At 39.7% G+C, this 16,726-nt stretch overlaps 1 protein-coding gene across 1 annotated transcript; it reads right to left on the bottom strand.

Moving 5' to 3' along the window:
- Positions 1-4,703: 4,703 nt before the first annotated feature.
- LOC148113739 (olfactory receptor 6E1-like) lies at positions 4,704-6,490 on the bottom strand. Its single transcript, XM_087894431.1, has one exon. It carries the CDS (start codon positions 5,862-5,864, stop codon positions 4,926-4,928), a length of 939 nt encoding a protein of 312 aa, XP_087750557.1. The 5' UTR covers positions 5,865-6,490; the 3' UTR covers positions 4,704-4,925.
- Between the last annotated feature and the right edge of the window lie 10,236 nt (positions 6,491-16,726).

Below are 16,726 nucleotides of genomic sequence, written 5' to 3'. Positions count from 1 at the left end.
GGTAACATGTTCAGCAGAGTTTAGTTAACTGCCCTTAACTCACTTCACAAATTTCTCATCTAGCAAAATAAATTTTGGGCTGAATTGTGGTCATAAGCAGAGGACTACCTGTATGTGTATACAGTATGTGTATTATGTATAGGTATATATATATATATACACTTTATTTTGATAGCAGACAGATAGACCAATAAATCATAGGAACATCTGTAGGATTACTACTTTCAGGACTCAAAGTAGAGACTGCACAAGCAGTCAAAGATATGAATTTGGTATGTGGGTTTGAGGAAGCAGATAGAGAATGCATGATAGATATTTCTTGCAATTCACAATAGGCTTCTTTGCTCCTTGAGAAGTCCCTGTGGGATCTTCCCACTTAGTCTGGAATATATACTGTACATTATTATGCTTCAAAACAGTAACTAGGTTCCTATTGCTTATAAGAGGTGGCTTCCATGATCATTGCTCAGAAAAGATACAGAAGAAGGAAGCAGCAAAACTGCATTGAGGATACATCCGTGAGCCAAGAAGACAAGGCATTTCTTCCAAAGCACTGAGAATGGAGAAAATTATGTTTCCCAAACATTGAATTAAGGGGTAATGTTTTAACAGATGCATTTGCTTTGCCTCCCATTTATAAGCAAAATCAGCACAATTTCACAATCTAGAAAAAAGGCTGTGACTAACAGAAAAATATAAGATAATAGCACAGAGAGATCATGAAAATTTTCTAAATATGTTATATCTATGGAGATTCTCAGTCATCCAAGTCATCGTTGTCCCAAAAGTGCCTTTTCAAGAGGGGAAAGAAAAAACAATATCACCTTTGGGACATCCTGAATATGTTTTATGTATATTGTTAAGTGGTAAAAATACTGCCTGGCAAAAATAAATTTAAGGTTGCCAGGTGTCCATTATTTGAGCAGACAGTCTGCTTTTTTCACATTATGTTCACTATTTTTTTTTTCACAAAATAGTGGACATTTTTTTTATTCAAAAGCTTTATGATTGTATATTTTTTAATATTTCTCAATGTTGTACTGAAATTAAAGAATTATTCCTTAAACACAAAGAATTGATCAAAGCTGCGCAGTCAAATAAAAAATACACACGACAGCAAAGTAAAATGCAATTTAATATTTTGCATATTATTATAATATATTTGATGTTTTGAATTTTAAGTAAAGTTTTGAAGTGATTATTTTAATACGTGTTAAAATGTTTGTAAGAAAATATATAATTTAATTGTAAATTTTTTTTATATTTTTACTACTTAACCCCCCCGCCCCCCCCCCCCGCTTATCCGCTATTTTTTGGAAGCAGACCTGGCAACCATAAATAAATTAGGGAATAAAAGTTTGGTAGATATTGTTGTTTTGCCTCTGATTTGCATGAAACATACCCTAATAATCTAGAATATTGATTTTACCAGTATGAACCTGAGGATGAATACTGCACAGATCTTGAAAAAATTGTGATTAATTCTTAGTGCAGTTTGCAAGGAGTGAGTATTTTTACAATTTTTAAAAATGTTTTGTTCTCGAGAGTGGTTAGCTGTAATATTGCTCTCTGAAACTAGGAAATGGTTTGCAGAGTTCAAAAGAGGTAGATTAAATCAGATAATTTCTAATGTATAATGTTTGAGGCTGGTTTAGAAGGAAACATAAATTAAACCCAGTTCATAGAACAAAGAATAATAGAGTTGGAAGGGACCTTGGAGGTCTTGGAGTCTAATCCCCTGCTCGAGCAGGAGACCCTATACCCGTGATGGTGAACCTATGACACGCGTGCCATAGGTGGCACATGTAGCCATATCAGTCGGCACGCAAACTCAGTTCCGGTGCACATCCGCTCACTGGCCAGCTGATTTTCAGGCCTTCTGGGCCCACCAGAAGTAGGGAAACAGGTTGTTTCCTGCCTCCGGAAGGCCTCGGGGGGTGGGGAAGGCAGTTTTCGCCCTCCCCAGACTCCTAGAAAGGCTCTGAAGCCAAGTGAGAGAGAAAAACAGGCCTTATCAGACATTAATACAATTGAGCGAGTCCAGAGGTATTTCATAAGAAAAGTACTCCACTCCTCTGCTCACAACAGAATACCTTATGCCACCAGGCTTGAAATTTTGGGCTTGGACAACCTAGAACTATGCCGCCTATGATCTGACCTAAGCATAGTACATAAAATTATCTGCTACAATGTCCTACCTGTCAATGACTACTTCAGCTTCAACCACAATAATACATGAGCACACATTAGATACAAACTCAAGGTAAACTGTTCCAAACTCGATTGCAGAAAATATGACTTCAGCAACAGAGTTGTCAGTGCCTGGAATGCACTACCTGATGCTATGGTTACTTCCCCAAACCCCCATGACTTTAACCTTAGACTGTCTACTGTTGACCTCACCCCATTCCAAAGAGGTCTGTAAGGAGCGTTCATAAGCGCACCAGCGTGCCTTCCGTCTCTGTTTTACTGCCCCCATTTATTTGTATCCATTTCCTGTATTCATAGCCACATTTATACTTATTCTTGTTATCTTGTACATGTTTGACAAACTAACTACTTAAATAAATTCATACAGTACATAAATGAAGGCATGCTATTTTTATTACTGGGTGGAATGGAGAAAGTATATATGTATCTTTGAGGATCCATTTGCTTATTCTGGGGAGGGGGTTGGAACTGAAGCAAGGTTAAGCTCTTTTGGTCTTCCCATAATAGATCCTTTGGAAAACATCAAGCCAAACATAACACAATAGTTAAAAATGGGTATGCACTGGATTATTTTATGAGATCCTGCCATGTTAGTAGGTGCTTAAGATAGTTTCCATGGAATCTCTCTTCATTCCAATGATAACCTTTGCAAGATTAGGGGACTGGAGGCTAAAACATATGAAGAATGGTTGGAAGAACTGGGTATGTCTAGTCTAATGAAAAGAAGGACTACGGGAGACATGATAGCAGTCTTCCAATATCTGAGGGGCTGCCACAAAGAAGAGAGAGTCAAGCTACTCTCCAAAGCACTTGAGGGTAGAACAAGAAGCAATGGGTGGAAACTAATCAAGGAGAGAAGCAACTTAGAACTAAGGAGAAATTTCCTGACAGTTAGAACAATTAATCAGTGGAACAACTTGCCTCCAGAAGTTGTAAATGCTCCAACACTGGAATTTTTTAAGAAGATGTTGGATAACCAGTTGTCTGAAGTGGTGTAGGGTTTCCTGCCTGGGCAGAGAGTTGGACTAGAAGACCTCCAATGTCCGTTCCAACTCTGTTATTCTATTCTAAGGTGAAGGAAAGCAAAACGAAGGAGGAGACATAGCCCATGTCTGATAATGTTCCCATGGTTGAGGATGGACCTGAAGTTGAGTCTTCAGACTCTAGATACAAACTTAACGTCTACATCAGCAAAATAGATATTCAATGAGTTCATTTTCAGCGCATGGTCAAAATAAGATGCATCAGAAGTCCCATCAAATGTCTTATTCACTCACCATGCTAAAGGGTGGAACTCCCCCTTTAGATCCCAGACCAACTGGCAGAGCCAAATCTATAGATTTTTTATTAATTGAGCAGCATCTACAATGATAACAAAAGATAAGAAATGTTCTTCAAAGTCCTTTTTTTCTTTCTCTCGGTCTCTCTGACTTTTCTCTTAGTCCATCAACTTTATCACCTGAAGGATTGAAGTATGGAATCTACGCATGGTTGTCAGTCTGATTTTCTACACATAGCTCCATTCATTCTCCTGTGTCTCAAAGAGTTCCAGAACTGGAGAACGTCACTTCCCTGATTATAAGATGCTCATCTCCGTTCACAGTCTAACAGAAAAGTCCTGCAACCCCCCCTCCCAATTTCCAGCAGCACTAAGTGAAGATCCAAAGAAAAAGATGGCCTCCAAGACTGTGAATAGAGATGAGCATCTTCTAATCAGGGAAGTGACCTCCTCCAGTTCTGGAACTCTTTGAGACACAGGAGAATGAATGGAGCTATGTGTAGAAAATCAGACTGACAACCATGCGTAGATTCCATACTTCAGTCCTTCGGGTGATAAAGTTGATGGACTAACAGCACTTAGTGCTGTTGGAAATTGGGAGGGGGGTTGCATGGAGTTGGTAGAGATACAGTAGTGGGCAAAATTGTGGAAACCTTTTGGGAAAAGTATATTTTCTAAAACTAGCTAATAACACCACTTTTTTTGGGGGGGACTAATGTCATAAAAGTACATATCAATGGAAAGATAATTTAATCAAGAATGTCATGCAGTAATTTTTATGAAGGATTTGCTATTAGAATAGCAGTTACAGTAGAAAGAAGAAAAGTGAAACATGTAGAAAAAAAACAAGACACACAAAAATGATCACCATAGAAAAAAGGAGATAAACAAAAATGGTCACCCTGTCAGTTAATACTTAGTTGGGTAACCTTTAGCATGAATTATGGCCTTACAACGTCTTCCCCATGGAGTGAACCAAGTCTTTTAGTTCTGCAGTTGTTATCATGTGAAACCAAGAGGGAATGATGGCTTCAATTAACTGGGTTTTATTGCTGAGTCGCTTCTGACTAACAAGTTTCTTTACTTGGCTCCATAGATTTTTCAATTGGGTTAAGGTCTGGGCTATTCCCAGGCCATTCCAGCAGTGGAATAGGATTATCTTGAAACTCCCCCCCCCAAAAAAAGTGGTTCAATCAAACCTTAAGAATACACTTTTCCCAAAAGGTTTCCACAATTTTGGCCACTACTGTATTTAGCCATAACAACGTTCTTTCCTCTGAGAGTCAAGGACGTTCAGCCTGCACCTGGACAGGTCATTTCCCCGATTAGACGATGCTCATCTCCATCCACAAGCAACCTTCAAAGCTGTTTTTATTTCCATCCACAAGCATCCTTCAAGGCTGTTTTCCTCTCCATCCACAAGCATCCTTCAAAGCTATTCTCGTCTCCATCCACAAGCATCCTTCAACGCTGTTTTCACCTGCCTGTTCCTCAGGCTGTAAATGAAGGGGTTGAGCAAAGGGGAGACCACGTTGTTCAGGACACCTACCGTCTTGCTGAGGTCCACCCCCCCGCTTTGCATGGGCTTGACGTACATGAAAATGCAGCTCCCGTAGGTGATGAAAACCACCACAATGTGAGATGCACAAGTGGAGAAAGCCTTTTGCCTGCCCTCCTCGGAATGGATGTGCAGGACAGCCGCAACGATTTTAATGTAGGAAACGATTGTGACAGCCAGAGACCCCAGCACCATAAAGGTGGACATGAGAAAATCCATCAGTTCCAGAAATTGGGTGTCGGTGCAGGCCAGCTTGATCAGTGGTATGTTGTCACAGAAGAAGTGATTGATGACATTTGGACCACAGAAGGGCAGACGAAATAACAGAATCAGGGGCATTATGATATAAAGGAAACTGATCAGCCAAGAGCCCACTACTAACCGCGTACACAACTGATTGTTCATAATAACCGTGTACCGTAGGGGATTGCAGATGGCTACGTAGCGGTCGAAGGACATGGTGGCCAGAATGAAGAACTCAGCGGTGCCCAAAATAAAATAGAAAAAGGCCTGCGTGAAGCAGCCCGCCAGAGAAATGGTGCTGTTGCCTGAGGCCAAGTTTAGCAAAGCCTTCGGGATGGTAGAAGAGATAAATCCTATTTCCAAGACAGAAAAATTCCGGAGGAAAAAATACATGGGGGTATGGAGGCGATGGTCAACCAGAGTGATGTAGATGATGAGAAGGTTTCCCATGATGGTCAGAAGATACGTGAGAAAGAGGACCCAAAAGAGAAGGATCTGAAGCCAACGGATATGGGTGAAGCCTACAAGAATGAACTCGGTTACTGAAACTGTCTGGTTCAATATTTCTGCCATTCCATTATGAGTTATTTCTGGATCAAAGTCTTTAGAAGAATAGGAAAAGGTCTGATGCGTCCAACCTTTCCCTCAAAAACATTAAAAAAAATAATAATTCCTTTTAAAGTTGTCGTGATCGACAAGATGAAAAAAAACCCCAGAATAATTGGGAGAACTGTTAAATTTACATTCTAGAAAACTCTAGTAAGAAAGTCTACAACTATCAGTGGAGGAAAGAGTTATTGGAGAAACAAAGTAAATAGTACCGCAGATCAAAGTGGGAAGGAGAGGTATCTTTTCCGAACCCTTTCCCCTTTTTCTAGGAAACCTCCCATTTTTCTAAATTGAAAAATGCATGCCCATGTCTTTAAAGGTTTTCTTGTATGTTCCTTCTGTTGCAATTCCCATCTTAATTAAAGACGTTGACTTGTTAATTTGTTTACCAGCAACACTGGTTCTTCGGGGAACTCATTCTGTGAACAAAAGTTTATTCGATTCTTCTAAAACTTGAATCGATCTTCTCAAACAGTTAGGGGCCAGCCCTTCAAGGTAGACCAAGCTTGGTAACCAAAAACATCAAGCTGATTGACCAACCCAACGATAAAGAATGGTGATTCTTTGTAGCTGAATTCTTTATTGGTTCACATCTATAGATAAAATCTTGCAAGAACACTACTATATGAACCTACAATGTACCATGGAGGAGCTGTTTTCAACCTCTTTCATATGTAATACCAGGACTGAGTTGTCTCTTGCTGTTCTGGAATGTCACCCCTCCCTCCTGAGAATCAACTACCTTACTGCATTCCATCACACTAATAATCTTTTGATTATAAGACGTCAGTAACAGAATATATATATATCTATACTTATATCTGTTATCTAATACGTCCTTGACGAAATAATTAAATGAATAAATGATGAAGAAAAACACAAAACTCATGGCTCATAAATTTTGGGGTGTATAGGAAAAGAAGGGCCAGAATAAGCAGGGGGATCCTAAAGAAATGTAATAGCAGAGCCCAAGAAAGGAAAAATATTTGTGATTCTTATGGGTGGGAATATCAATATCAGAAGGAGAGGAACCCTGTCAGATGTTAATCCAATATTGATATGCTTTATCTGGTTGGCAGATGGAAAGTAGATAGATTGACAAACACAATGCCAACTTTTCCCCATATCCTTGCTTCTCTTTTGGTGTCTTAGAACCTCCTAAATTATTGTGTCACCTGAACCCAAAGCAGTTGTTTAGACTTCACATGTATTGAGTTTGAGGTGCTTGAAGTCAAGGAGGCTATCTCTATGCATTTGATTTCATCTCCCATATACACAAAAGCATACATAGGCACCAACATAAGACCTCCTTGCACCAAATTGCTTGAAATGGATGACAAAGTCCTTTTGGCTCACTGAAGGTAGACTTTCATATGGAAAATATTAAGGAGGGATTTCCATGCAGTTGTAAAACAATAAAGAAAGGAAAAAAAAAACTAGAACGGAACAGAACAGAATAGAATGAATCTGAAATGACTTGATGGCATGTAATCAAGCAATTAATTAAGACAATGTTTCTCAACCTTGACAACTGTAAGATGTGTGGACTTACACCCAGGGGTGAAATCTAGCAGATTCTGACAGGTTCTGGAGGACCGGTAGCGGAAATTTTGAGTAGTTCAGAGAACCGGCAAATACTACCTCTGGCTGACCCCAGAGTGGGGTGGGAATGGGGATTTTGCAGTATCCTTCCCCTGGAGTGGGGTGGGAATGGAGATTTTGCAATATCCTTCCCCTGCCTCCCCCACCAAGCCACGCCCACAGAACCGGTAGTAAAAAAATTTGGATTTCACCACTGCTTCAACTCTCAGAGTCAGTCAACATGCTTCCTCAGGAATTCTGGGAGTTGAAGTCCACATATCTTAGTTGTTACACTTGAGGAACACTGAATTAAGAAATAGACTTAGGGTTAGGAAAGTCTGAATTACTTAAGTCCACCTAAGATAAAGTCTACCTAAGAGAAAAATCTGCCGTAAGTTCTCTTCCATTCCAGACAGAATAAGAGATGTATATAGTAGGATGGCACAGGTTAGAGAGAGAAGCTTCTTGGATGAGAAGTCTTCAAAGAAAAAACAGAAAGTCCAGTTGCCTCTTGAAAAAGCACCTTTGGGACAACCATGACCTAGATGACTGAGAAGCTCCATAGACAGTTAGAAAGAGAAGATACAAAAAGATGAACTGAGGGCAGAAGGAAATGGTAGGAACGTCAGTGTAACCAGCTGGAGGCATATTATTTAGCAGAATGCAACTTCAATCAGAGGTCCTTGGTGCTTTCTGGGCTTGGTTATCTTCTTGTAGATGTTTCATTCTCCAAACTAGTTAACATCATTAGTGATACATCTGATGATGTCAACTAGTTTGGATAATGAAACATCTTCAAGAAAACAACTAAGCTCAGAGAGCACCAAGGACCCCTCAACCTGCGCTACAAATATTCTCATTTATTGTCAAATTTCATCTTCTAGACAATAAGCGTGCAGGGGACTTATCAAATGTCTTCCCCTCCTTTCCTCACAAGACACCTAGGGAAGACAGACAAAATAGATTTCTTTGTATCAGCTCCCACTTGGAAGTATGAGCAGGTCCCACAATATTGCAATTCTGCAAACAATTCAATGATGCATTGTTTTGGTGCAACTGCACCTCTAGCTGATTGAAAAGGGGGGTTACCTTGAGTATTTAGTTGAGTTGAGCGCTTACATTAATTTTGACTTAGAGTTTATAGTTTGATCTTCTTGTGATGGGATATTGTATGCTATCCAAAGTCCCTTGGGATTAGAGTAGGTTGCAAATACTGTAAAGTAACTAATTTACTCACTAACTCTGTTATTCATAGAGGTCAATAGATTTATAAGTTTGGAAAGCTGGTGAATGCAAAGCTGGATTCTAACATGCCTTGATAAAATGCATTCAAAGCAAAAAAAATTGTTTTCAAAATAAAAACTGGAAACTCTTCCTGTTCAAGTGTCTCATCTTGTTATTCCATCTTTGAGCACCAGAGATCTTGTTACTCAAATGGTTTTTATGATCGCACCACTGAATTCACATTGCGACCAAGAATATGAATTTGTTACCTATTTTTTTTATATAAGTTTCCATGTCCCAAAATGAGTACATAATGAAAATATGTTCATGTACAGTCTGGATTTAATGAGGACCCGAAGGACTTAATTAACTTGACGCTGTTAGCTACAATTTTATGGATCATTTTTCTGTTAACGAATTGCTCTTTTTCCCCTTTTAATTTATAGAAGGCGGTATAATTGATCTAAGTCAGGAGTCTGCAACCTTAAATACTCAAAGAGCCATTTGGACCCGTTATCCACAGAAAAGAAAACACCGGGAGCCACAAAACCCCTCCTGTGCCTGACTATTTCTTGAGCAGCCACAAAAGAATATTAAATGTTCTTTTTTCTTCTGAAACTTTTCTTTTCTTGGATTTATTTGCATATTTTAAGTGACAGGGATCTGCAGCAGGGGTGGGTTCTAAATTTTTTTACTACCGGTTCTGTGGGCGTGGCTTATTTTGTGGGTGTGGCTTGGAGGTCATGTGACTAGGTGGGCGTGGCTAGCTGGTCAGAGTCATTTCTGGAAGGTCCTCGCACTTACGATCAAGTCCTGGCACCTACGACCCGACTCATTTGTTTGCTTTTAACACTGATCAGCTGTAGGACGGCTCTTTGAAGCCCCACGGCAAGAGTTTAAACAGTTTTTTTTCCCTCTAGTCATCAGCTGGAACTCAGGAGGCAGCAATAGATTGGGGGTGGGGGCAAATAAAAGGTAAGAATAACGTGGGTGGGGGGGTGGGAGGCCAGGGGGGGGAAACCAGTTTAGTGACATCATATCGTCACCGCTACCGGCTCGGCCGAACCAGACCGAATTGGGAGGAACCCACCACTGATCTGCAGTAGAGAGGTGAAAGAGCCACATGCGGCTCCAGAGCTGCAGGTTGCTGACTCTTGGTCTAAGTTAACTGGCTGGAGAGTAAACATAAAATTTAAGGGATCTTTTTGTTATGAGATTGAATTGTAAATAGAAATCAAGATAATTTAAATAAAGGTGTAAGTTTAAGGTAGAGATATTTAGAAGTAGAATTTGTGTAAAGAGGTTAAATAGGTTAGAGATACCGATGCAGAAAAGTTGTTATTAGGATTGAAATTTTGATATGTTTGTTTTTGGTTGTTTATATTTTTTGTTTTTTTGTGTGTATGTTTTTTTTTTCTTCCTTGCTTTTTTGTGTATTATGTTTCTTTTTGTACTGTGTATTTTCATCTTTGGAAAATTAATAAATATTATTTTTTAAATAATAAAATAACTAAATGTTCCATTTTCTTCTGAAACGTTTCTTTTCTTGGATTTATCCATGGTTGGCCTACTGGGGGTTGAAAAGCTCAATAAATCATGTGCCGGCGGGTGTCGCACATTGGTGGTTGTGATGCATATTTTGAGTGACAGGGAGCCACAGCAGAAGGTGAAAGAGCCACAAGTGGCTCCAGAGCTGCAGGTTGCTGACCCCTGATCTAAGTTAATTTTTTTGCATAGTAGACCTAAATTATGTCTTTTTGTTTCCCTTTGGAAAATGTACAGGGCTTTTGTTGTTATTGCTGTTGCTGTATTTCACTAAATAAAAAACAACAACAACCTATAATTAAATTTTTAGAAACCATTGCATTCTGGCTACTTCAAACTGATGACTTTGGCTCTAAATAGAATATCAACTCTATGTAATAAGGCTGAGAGAAAGATAGAATGGAAGAGGGTAAAGAAAATGAAATGGAAAGGACTGTAGTATTTTGGAGTGCCCATGCTAAGATCAACTTTTCAACACAATGATGTCCTTCCTTCAAGGTCGCAATCTACAGTAGCGTAGATAACCATGGAGTTGACACACATTTGTTTGTGGTGAATATATCTAGTTCGAGCATAGGATGAAGGTGGAGATTCATTCTCTTTGTTGTGACCAATGCCTAAGTAGTGATTACCAAAAACAATTCTGTCCCCAATAAACTTATTTTATTAAAACAGCTGAGAATTAATTCATTCTCAGCTTAGTCCAAAACAAAATTCTTAATAACCAGTCTAGCGGCCTTATCACCAACCTTTGATGTCTTTGGCAACCTGCCAAAGGCTTTTCTTGGCAAAACCCCCACAAAGTTCAAGAGACGCTGACAAGAAGCATGGGAATCAACGTTGCTTTTCTACAAAGAACCCAACAGCTCGTTGCTGTTATTTCAAGCTTTCTGGGAGAAGCCAATCATCTTCTTGCCTTACTCCCAAGTTGTCCTTTTTTCTTCAGCTGCTCTTGCCTTCTGGCAGCTCTTCGCATGCGTGCACTAGGAACAGGCTCCTCCTGTTCCTCTGCCTCTCTGCTGTCCGCCTCTGGAGCAGGGGTGAAATGTAAAATTTGTTACTACCAGTTCTGTGGGCGTGGCTTGGTGTGTGTGTGGGGTAATGTGACTGGGTGGGCGTGGCCAACCTTTTTTTTTTTAACTTTACAAAGCATTTTTTCTACAACCTCTTCGGCCGAAGAGGTTGCAAAAAAAATGCTTTGAAAAACTTCTGCCGATCAGGCAACACAGCTGGGATCATCAGAGGCTTTTCAAAGCATTTTTTTTACCACCTCTTCGGCCGAAGAGGTTGCAGGAAAAAATGCTTTGAAAAGCCTCTGACGATCCCAGCTGAGCCGTGCGATCAGCAGAGGCTTTATTTTTTTTTTACTTTTAAAAGCATTTTTTACGGCAGAAGAGGTTGTAGAAAAAATGCTTTTAAAAGTAAAAAAAAAAATAGCCTCTGATGATCGTGTGGCTCAGCTGGGCATGGTGGGAGGGGGAGCAGGGATTTTTGCTACCGGTTCTCTGAACCACCTGCTGTCATCGCCACCGGATCGGGTGATCCGGTCTGAACCAGGAGCATTTCACCCCTGCTCTGGAGGCTCCGGAGTCCGCACATCGCTCCCAGATGGCCCTGGCCTTATCTCTGCCTCTGACGCAGAGCCCTCATCTGGGCCTTCCCCTGACTCCAGGACTGGCCCATTGTCCTCCCCAGCTTCCTCACTGTCCGACTCCGCTGCTGGCGGACCACAACACTCTGAGCTTGTGGGTTGGATTCCGAATGTTTCATTACCAGGCTAGGTAACATGTTCAGCAGAGTTTAGTTAACTGCCCTTAACTCACTTCACAAATTTCTCATCTAGCAAAATAAATTTTGGGCTGAATTGTGGTCATAAGCAGAGGACTACCTGTATGTGTATACAGTATGTGTATTATGTATAGGTATATATATACACACTTTATTTTGAGAGCAGACAGATAGACCAATAAATCATAGGAACATCTGTAGGATTACTACTTTCAGGACTCAAAGTAGAGACTGCACAAGCAGTCAAAGATATGAATTTGGTATGTGGGTTTGAGGAAGCAGATAGAGAATGCATGATAGATATTTCTTGCAATTCACAATAGGCTTCTTTGCTCCTTGAGAAGTCCCTGTGGGATCTTCCCACTTAGTCTGGAATATATACTGTACATTATTATGCTTCAAAACAGTAACTAGGTTCCTATTGCTTATAAGAGGTGGCTTCCATGATCATTGCTCAGAAAAGATACAGAAGAAGGAGGCAGCAAAACTGCATTGAGGATACATCCGTGAGCCAAGAAGACAAGGCATTTCTTCCAAAGCACTGAGAATGGAGAAAATTATGCTTCCCAAACATTGAATGAAGGGGTAATGTTTTAACAGATGCATTTGCTTTGCCTCCCATTTATAAGCAAAATCAGCACAATTTCACAATCTAGAAAAAAGGCTGTGACTAACAGAAAAATATAAAATAATAGCACAGAGAGATCATGAAAATTTTCTAAATATGTTATATCTATGGAGATTCTCAGTCATCCAAGTCATCGTTGTCCCAAAAGTGCCTTTTCAAGAGGGGAAAAAAGAAACAATATCACCTTTGGGACATCCTGAATATGTTTTATGTATATTGTTAAGTGGTAAAAATACTGCCTGGCAAAAATAAATTTAAGGTTGCCAGGTGTCCATTATTTGAGCAGACAGTCTGCTTTTTTCACATTATGTTCACTATTTTTTTTTTCACAAAATAGTGGACATTTTTTTTATTCAAAAGCTTTATGATTGTATATTTTTTAATATTTCTCAATGTTGTACTGAAATTAAAGAATTATTCCTTAAACACAAAGAATTGATCAAAGCTGCGCAGTCAAATAAAAAATACACACGACAGCAAAGTAAAATGCAATTTAATATTTTGCATATTATTATAATATATTTGATGTTTTGAATTTTGAGTAAAGTTTTGAAGTGATTATTTTAATACGTGTTAAAATGTTTGTAAGAAAATATATAATTTAATTGTAATTTTTTTTTATTTTTTTACTACTTAACCCCCCTCCCCACCCGCTTGTCCACAATTTTTTGGAAGCAGACCTGGCAACCCTAAATAAATTAGGGAATAAAAGTTTGATAGATATTGTTGTTTTGCCTCTGATTTGCATGAAACATACCCTAATAATCTAGAATGTTGATTTTACCAGTATGAACCTGAGGATGAATACCGCACAGATCTTGAAAAAAATTGTGATTAATTCTTAGTGCAGTTTGCAAGGAGTGAGTATTTTTACAATTTTTAAAAATGTTTAGTTCTCGAGAGTGGTTAGCTGTAATATTGCTCTCTGAAACTAGGAAATGGTTTGCAGAGTTCAAAAGAGGTAGATTAAATCAGATAATTTCTAATGTATAATGTGTGAGGCTGGTTTAGAAGCAAACATATATTAAACCCAGTTCATAGAACAAAGAATAATAGAGTTGGAAGGGACCTTGGCGGTCTTGGTGTCTAATCCCCTGCTCAAGCGGGAGACCCTATACCCGTGATGGTGAACCTATGGCATGCGTGCCATAGGTGGCACGTGTAGCCATATCAGTCGGCACGCGAACTCAGTTCCGGCGTGCATCTGCGCACTGGCCAGCTGATTTTCGGGCCTTCTGGGCCCACCAGAAGTAGGGAAACAGGTTGTTTCCTGCCTCCGGATGGCCTCGGGGGGTGGGGAAGGCAGTTTTCGCCCTCCCCAGACTCCTAGAAAGGCTCTGAAGCCAAGTGAGAGAGAAAAACAGGCCTTATCGGACATTAATACAATTGAGCGAGACCAGAGGTATTTCACGAGAAAAGTACTCCACTCCTCTGCTCACAACAGAATACCTTATGCCACCAGGATTGAAATTTTGGGCTTGGACAACCTAGAACTATGCCGCCTATGATCTGACCTAAGCATAGTACATAAAATTATCTGCTACAATGTCCTACCTGTCAATGACTACTTCAGGTTCAACCGCAATAATACATGAGCACACATTAGATACAAACTCAAGGTAAACCATTCCAAACTCGATTGCAGAAAATACGACTTCAGCAACAGAGTTGTCAGTGCCTGGAATGCACTACCTGACGCTATGGTTACATCCCCAAACCCCCATAACTTTAACCTTAGACTGTCTACTGTTGACCTCACCCCATTCCAAAGAGGTCTGTAAGGAGTGTGCATAAGCGCACCAGCGTGCCTACCGTCTCTGTCCTACTGCCCCCATTTATTTGTATCCATTTCCTGTATTCATAGCCACATTTATACTTATTCTTGTTATCTTGTACATGTTTGACAAACTAACTACTTAAATAAATACATACAGTACATAAATGAAGGCATGCTATTTTTATTACTGGGTGGAATGGAGAAAGTATATATGTATCTTTGAGGATCCATTTGCTTATTCTGGGGAGGGGGTTGGAACTGAAGCAAGGTTAAGCTCTTTTGGTCTTCCCATAATAGATCCTTTGGAAAACATCAAGCCAAACATAACACAATAGTTAAAAATGGGTATGCACGGGATTATTTTATGAGATCCTGCCATGTTAGTAGGTGCTTAAGATAGTTTCCATGGAATCTCTCTTCATTCCAATGATAACCTTTGCAAGATTAGGGGACTGGAGGCTAAAACATATGAAGAATGGTTGCAAGAACTGGGTATGTCTAGTCGAATGAAAAGAAGGACTACGGGAGACATGATAGCAGTCTTCCAATATCTGAGGGGCTGCCACAAAGAAGAGAGAGTCAAGCTACTCTCCAAAGCACTTGAGGGTAGAACAAGAAGCAATGGGTGGAAACTAATCAAGGAGAAAAGCAACTTAGAACTAAGGAGAAATTTCCTGACAGTTAGAACAATTAATCAGTGGAACAACTTGCCTCCAGAAGTTGTAAATGCTCCAACACTGGAATTTTTTAAGAAGATGTTGGATAACCAGTTGTCTGAAGTGGTGTAGGGTTTCCTGCCTGGGCAGAGAGTTGGACTAGAAGACCTCCAATGTCCGTTCCAACTCTGTTATTCTATTCTAAGGTGAAGGAGAGCAAAACGAAGGAGGAGACATAGCCCATGTCTGATAATGTTCCCATGGTTGAGGATGGACCTGAAGTTGAGTCTTCAGACTCTAGATACAAACTTAACTTCTACATCAGCAAAATAGATATTCAATGAGTTCATTTTCAGCGCATGGTCAAAATAAGATGCATCAGAAGTCCCATCAAATGTCTTATTCACTCACCATGCTAAAGGGTGGAACTCCCCCTTTAGATCCCAGACCAACTGGCAGAGCCAAATCTATAGATTTTTTATTAATTGAGCAGCATCTACAATGATAACAAAAGATAAGAAATGTTCTTCAAAGTCCTTTTTTTCTTTCTCTCGGTCTCTCTGACTTTTCTCTTAGTCCCTCAACTTTATCACCTGAAGGATTGAAGTATGGAATCTACGCATGGTTGTCAGTCTGATTTTCTACACATAGCTCCATTCATTCTTATGTGTCTCAAAGAGTTCCAGAACTGGAGAACGTCACTTCCCTGATTATAAGATGCTCATCTCCGTTCACAGTCTAACAGAAAAGTCCTGCAACCCCCCCTCCCAATTTCCAGCAGCACTAAGTGAAGATCCAAAGAAAAAGATGGCCTCCAAGACTGTGAATAGAGATGAGCATCTTCTAATCAGGGAAGTGACCTCCTCCAGTTCTGGAACTCTTTGAGACACAGGAGAATGAATGGAGCTATGTGTAGAAAATCAGACTGACAACCATGCGTAGATTCCATACTTCAGTCCTTCGGGTGATAAAGTTGATGGACTAACAGCACTTAGTGCTGTTGGAAATTGGGAGGGGGGTTGCATGGAGTTGGTAGAGATACAGTAGTGGGCAAAATTGTGGAAACCTTTTGGGAAAAGTATATTTTCTAAAACTAGCTAATAACACCACTTTTTTGGGGGGGGGACTAATGTCATAAAAGTACATATCAATGGAAAGATAATTTAATCAAGAATGTCATGCAGTAATTTTTATGAAGGATTTGCTATTAGAATAGCAGTTACAGTAGAAAGAAGAAAAGTGAAACATGTAGAAAAAAAACAAGACACACAAAAATGATCACCATAGAAAAAAGGAGATAAACAAAAATGGTCACCCTGTCAGTTAATACTTAGTTGGGTAACCTTTAGCATGAATTATGGCCTTACAACGTCTTCCCCATGGAGTGAACCAAGTCTTTTAGTTCTGCAGTTGTTATCATGTGAAACCAAGAGGGAATGATGGCTTCAATTAACTGGGTTTTATTGCTGAGTTGCTTCTGACTAACAAGTTTCTTTACTTGGCTCCATAGATTTTTCAATTGGGTTAAGGTCTGGGCTATTCCCAGGCCATTCCAGCAGTGGAATAGGATTATCTTGAAACTCCCCCCCCCAAAAAAAGTGGTTCAATCAAACCTTAAGAATACACT

Source organism: Pantherophis guttatus, chromosome 4, assembly GCF_059756535.1.
Source record: "Pantherophis guttatus breed Tessera chromosome 4, ASM5975653v1, whole genome shotgun sequence".
NCBI classification, from domain to species: Eukaryota; Metazoa; Chordata; class Lepidosauria; order Squamata; family Colubridae; genus Pantherophis; species Pantherophis guttatus.
This window is presented reverse-complemented; position numbering and strand designations above follow the sequence as displayed.